The sequence below is a fragment of the Salmo salar genome, chromosome ssa06, assembly GCF_905237065.1.
Source record: "Salmo salar chromosome ssa06, Ssal_v3.1, whole genome shotgun sequence".
NCBI lineage: Eukaryota > Metazoa > Chordata > Actinopteri > Salmoniformes > Salmonidae > Salmo > Salmo salar.
The window spans coordinates 89,774,354-89,780,353 of NC_059447.1; the positions used below are offsets into that span (position 1 = coordinate 89,774,354).

General features: G+C 47.6%; 1 protein-coding gene across 1 annotated transcript in view; it reads right to left on the reverse strand.

Annotated features, from left to right (window-relative positions):
- The window catches only part of LOC106608285 (steroid hormone receptor ERR2-like), a 58,090-nt gene extending 52,472 nt beyond the window's left edge, over positions 1-5,618 (reverse strand). Inside the window, exon 1 of the mRNA XM_045721158.1 lies at positions 5,187-5,618. Coding sequence (XP_045577114.1) covers positions 5,187-5,601 — 415 coding nt within the window. The 5' untranslated portion in view covers positions 5,602-5,618. The remainder of the gene's footprint in view (positions 1-5,186) is intronic.
- Positions 5,619-6,000: the final 382 nt, after the last annotated feature.

Consider the following 6,000-nt stretch of genomic DNA (forward strand, 5'->3'; position numbering starts at 1 on the left):
TACCATTCCATTAGGAGGAAGGGCCTCTCATTTTAACTAGTGTCCCCTTTTCTCTCTCTCTCTCTCTCTCTCTAGCTCTTTCTCTCTCCCCCTCTCTTTCCTTATCTCATCACACTCCCGCCCTCTCTCTCTCCTTCTCTCTCTCTCTCTCTCTCTCTCTCCCCCTTTCATCTAGAGTGGCCGAACAATGCTGATTGTTATTGACTGTGGTGTCGGAGTGACCAATGACGGACAGATTAGTTCCATTAAGATCTGTCCTCCAGGAAGGAGAAGAGAAGGAGAAGAAGAAAGGAAAATGGGGGCCTGACGATGAACAACTCAAACAGAGAGGAGAGAGAGAGAGGAGAGGAGGACAACTCAAACAGAGAGGAGAGAGAGAGAGGAGAGGAGGACAACTCAAACAGAGAGGAGAGAGAGAGAGGAGAGGAGGACAACTCAAACAGAGAGGAGAGAGAGAGAGGAGAGGAGGACAACTCAAACAGAGAGGAGAGAGAGAGAGGAGAGGAGGACAACTCAAACAGAGAGGAGAGAGAGAGAGGAGAGGAGGACAACTCAAACAGAGAGGAGAGAGAGAGGAGAGGAGGACAACTCAAACAGAGAGGAGAGAGAGAGAGGAGAGGAGGACAACTCAAACAGAGAGGAGAGAGAGAGAGGAGAGGAGGACAACTCAAACAGAGAGGAGAGAGAGAGGAGAGGAGGACAACTCAAACAGAGAGGAGAGAGAGAGAGGAGAGGAGGACAACTCAAACAGAGAGGAGAGAGAGAGAGGAGAGGAGGACAACTCAAACAGAGAGGAGAGAGAGAGGAGAGGAGGACAACTCAAACAGAGAGGAGAGAGAGAGAGGAGAGGAGGACAACTCAAACAGAGAGGAGAGAGAGAGAGGAGAGGAGGACAACTCAAACAGAGAGGAGAGAGAGAGAGGAGAGGAGGACAACTCAAACAGAGAGGAGAGAGAGGAGAGGAGGACAACTCAAACAGAGAGGAGAGAGAGACAGGAGAGGAGGACAACTCAAACAGAGAGGAGAGAGAGAGAGGAGAGAGAGAGGACAACTCAAACAGAGAGGAGAGAGAGAGGAGAGGAGGACAACTCAAACAGAGAGGAGAGAGAGAGAGAGAGAGGAGAGGACAACTCAAACAGAGAGGAGAGAGAAAGGAGAGGACAACTCAAACAGAGTGGAGAGAGAAAGGAGAGGACAACTCAAACAGAGAGAAGAGGGAGAGAGGAGGACAACTCAAACAGAGAGGAGAGAGAGAGAGGAGAGGAGGACAACTCAAACAGAGAGGAGAGAATAAGGAGAGGACAACTCAAACAGAGAGGAGAGAGAAAGGAGAGGACAACTCAAACAGAGAGGAGAGAGAGAGGAGAGAGGACACCTCAAACAGAGAGGAGAGAGAGAGGAGAGGAGGACAACTCAAACAGAGAGGAGAGAGAGAGGAGAGGACACCTCAAACAGAGAGGAGAGAGAGAGAGAGAGAGAGAGAGAGAGAGAGGAGAGGACAACTCAAACAGAGAGGAGAGAGAAAGGAGAGGACAACTCAAATAGAGAGGAGAGAGAGAGGAGAGGACAACTCAAATAGAGAGGAGAGAGAGAGAGAGGAGGACAACTCAAACAGAGAGGAGAGAGAAAGGAGAGGACAACTCAAATAGAGAGGAGAGAGAGAGGAGAGGACAACTCAAATAGAGAGGAGAGAGAGAGAGAGGAGGACAACTCAAACAGAGAGGAGAGAGAAAGGAGAGGACAACTCAAACAGAGAGGCGAGAGAGGAGAGGAGGACAACTCAAACACAGAGGAGAGGAGGACTGGTGTGGGCTCTGTACACAAATCAAAGGGTCTATAATTGTGCGGTCTCTGTCCCCATGACTCAAGAGGTCTATAATTGTATGGGCTCTGTCCCCATTACTCAAGAGGTCTATAATTGTATGGGCTCTGTCCCCATGACTCAAGAGGTCTATAATTGTATGGGCTCTGTCCCCATGACTCAAGAGGTCTATAATTGTATGGTCTCTGTCCCCATGACTCAAGAGGTCTATAATTGTGTGGTCTCTGTCCCCATGACTCAAGAGGTCTATAATTGTATGGTCTCTGTCCCCATGACTCAAGAGGTCTATAATTGTATGGGCTCTGTCCCTGACTCAAGAGGTCTATAATTGTGTGGTCTCTGTCCCCATGACTCAAGAGGTCTATAATTGTGTGGGCTCTGTCCCTGACTCAAGAGGTCTATAATTGTATGGGCTCTGTCCCCATGACTCAAGAGGTCTATAATTGTGTGGTCTCTGTCCCCATGACTGAAGAGGTCTATAATTGTGTGGTCTCTGTCCCCATGACTCAAGAGGTCTATAATTGTGTGGGCTCTGTCCCCATGACTCAAGAGGTCTATAATTGTGTGGGCTCTGTCCCCATGACTCAAGAGGTCTATAATTGTGTGGGCTCTGTCCCCCTGACTCAAGAGGTCTATAATTGTATGGGCTCTGTCCCCCTGACTCAAGAGGTCTATAATTGTGTGGGCTCTGTCCCCATGACTCAAAATGTCTATAATTGTGTGGTCTCTGTCCCCCTGACTCAAAATGTCTAGAATTGTGTGGTCTCTGTCCCCATGACTCAAGAGGTCTATAATTGTGTGGGCTCTGTCCCCATGACTCAAGAGGTCTATAATTGTATGGGCTCTGTCCCCATGACTCAAGAGGTCTATAATTGTATGGTCTCTGTCCTTGACTTCCTCTACTCAGTAACAGTCACGGACGCTGCAGGACTTCCTCTACTCAGTAACAGTCAGGAACGCTGCAGGACTTCCTCTACTCAGTAACAGTCAGGAACGCTGCAGGACTTCCTCTACTCAGTAACAGTCACGAAGTGCGGATCAACTCGTAAGTCGTCAATTCCCTGATATTTTCTCAGTTGAACAGATTACTGTGAGGCATTACAGACATGGCAGACACGATGCCAACAGGGCAGCACACACACAGTCTCACACACACACACACACACACACACAATATACGCACGCACACAGAAGGCTAACGTAAACATCAACCCAGCAGATTTCAAGTGTGGGTGGCTTAATTCCCTGGGTAAGCATTAGTAATCACCACCACACGGTATGACTCCCGCTGCCACTACTGATGACATCACTGTTAGATAACACGGTATGACTCCCCCTACCACTACTGATGACATCACTGTAAGGTAACACGGTATGACTCTCCCTACCACTACTGATGACATCACTGTAAGGTAACACGGTATGACTCTTCCTACCACTACTGATGACATCACTGTTAGGTAACACGGTATGACTCCCGCTGCCACTACTGATGACATCACTGCTAGGTAACACGGTATGACTCTTCCTACCACTACTGATGACATCACTGTAAGGTAACACGGTATGACTCCCCCTGCCACTACTGATGACATCACTGTAAGGTAACACGGTATGACTTCCCCTGCCACTACTGATGACATCACTGTAAGGTAACACGGTATGACTCCCGCTACCACTACTGATGACATCACTGTAAGGTAACACGGTATGACTCCCGCTGCCACTACTGATGACATCACTGTAAGGTAACACGGTATGACTCTTCCTACCACTACTGATGACATCACTGTTAGGTAGCACGGTATGACTCCCGCTGCCACTACTGATGACATCACTGTTAGGTAACACGGTATGACTCTCCCTACCACTACTGATGACATCACTGTTAGGTAACACGGTATGACTCTCCCTACCACTACTGATGACATCACTGTAAGGTAACACGGTATGACTCTTCCTACCACTACTGATGACATCACTGTTAGGTAACACGGTATGACTCTCCCTACCACTACTGATGACATCACTGTAAGGTAACACGGTATGACCTTCCTACCACTACTGATGACATCACTGTAAGGTAACACGGTATGACTTCCGCTGCCACTACTGATGACATCACTGTAAGGGTAACACGGTATGACTCTTCCTACCACTACTGATGACATCACTGTAAGGTAGCACGGTATGACTCCTCCTACCACTACTGATGACATCACTGTTAGGTAACACGGTATGACTCCCCCTGCCACTACTGATGACATCACTGTTAGGTAACACGGTATGACTCTCCCTACCACTACTGATGACATCACTGTAAGGTAACACGGTATGACTCTCCCTACCACTACTGATGACATCACTGTTAGGTAACACGGTATGACACTTCCTACCACTACTGATGACATCACTGTTAGGTAACACGGTATGACTTCCCCTGCCACTACTGATGACATCACTGTAAGGTAACACGGTATGACTCTTCCTACCACTACTGATGACATCACTGTAAGGTAACATGGTATGACTCCTCCTACCACTACTGATGACATCACTGTTAGGTAACACGGTATGACTCCCCCTACCACTACTGATGACATCACTGTAAGGTAACACGGTATGACTCTCCCTACCACTACTGATGACATCACTGTAAGGTAACACGGTATGACTCTTCCTACCACTACTGATGACATCACTGTAAGGTAACATGGTATGACTCCTCCTACCACTACTGATGACATCACTGTTAGGTAACACGGTATGACTCCCCATGCCACTACTGATGACATCACTGTTAGGTAACACGGTATGACTCTCCCTACCACTACTGATGACATCACTGTTAGGTAACACGGTATGACTCCTCCTACCACTACTGATGACATCACTGTAAGGTAACACGGTATGACTCTTCCTACCACTACTGATGACATCACTGTAAGGTAACACAGGCCACCCTGTTATCTCCTCATCTCTTCTCAGATCACTTCCTGGTTGCCTGTAGTTGTAGGTCAAATGTCATCCAATATCTGATTCTGCACTTTACACATTTTTTGTTGTTGTTGAAAGGTGTAAAACTTGCAATGATGTAAGGTCGTCTTACTTACTTGTATGTTGCTCTGGATTAGAGCGTCTGCTGACTAAAAAAAATAGAAATAAAGTGACATTTAGCAGACACTTTTATCCAAAGCAACTTACAGTCCAGTGGGTCTGTACCCCCATGACCCTGGCAACTCTCAAATGAGACACATAGGACCACATAGAATCATTCAACTGTTAAAGTACATAGAAACAATTGGGCCTCAACTGATAGGGACTGTGAGAAGGGAGTGAGAGAGGAAGGGTAGTGGTAATCTACCTTGGATGGTCCTTTTGAAGAAGGCTTTGCAGGCCTCACAGGAGGCGACCCCATAGTGGTAACCTGATGCTATATCCCCACACACCAGACACAGCCTCTTCGGAATCGCATTCAACATATACTCGCACTTGATTGGTGAATCATCTGCCATGCCTACTCCGCAGTCGTCATAGCGCCGGAGACAGGCTCCGCCCCCTCCCAGCATGCCCGGGTTGAACATGGGCTGGGAGTCGAGGACGTGCGAGCGTCCGTTGAGGTTGTTTACGTTGACGTAGCCGCTGCTGGCGTCGCTATTGGCCGAGGGGCTGTGGTGACTGACGGTGTCAACCAATGAGGAGGAAGGGGAGGAGGGCTCGGTCTTGATGTAAGAGCCACAGCTGGAGGTCAGGTGACACTCCTGGAGGTCAGAGGGCATCCTGCTCAGCAACCTATAGGAACACAGGAAATATAAGGACAAAGGTCAGCTGGAGGTCAGGTGACGCTCCTGGAGGTCAGAGGAAAGGAGACAATAAATGTCCACACTCAGAAAGGACAGTTCAAACAGTCAGAGTCAATTTCATGTCACTGTAGATTCTCACTATCTTGATCATTCTTTTAGACAGTCCTTTTGCACAAAACTGGCAGAATTGAGAGGTACACAATCATTTCAAAACAGTCAAAATAAAGATACGGTCATCTATCTTCTCCATCTTTCTAAAGTACCGGGATTTATTTTGTGCGTTAAGAGAATGAGAATATAGCCTTTTCCTTCATATTTAGAACCAGGATGTGAACTCGATGGAACTCGAGGTTTTGTTGCTCTCAGCAGAATCCA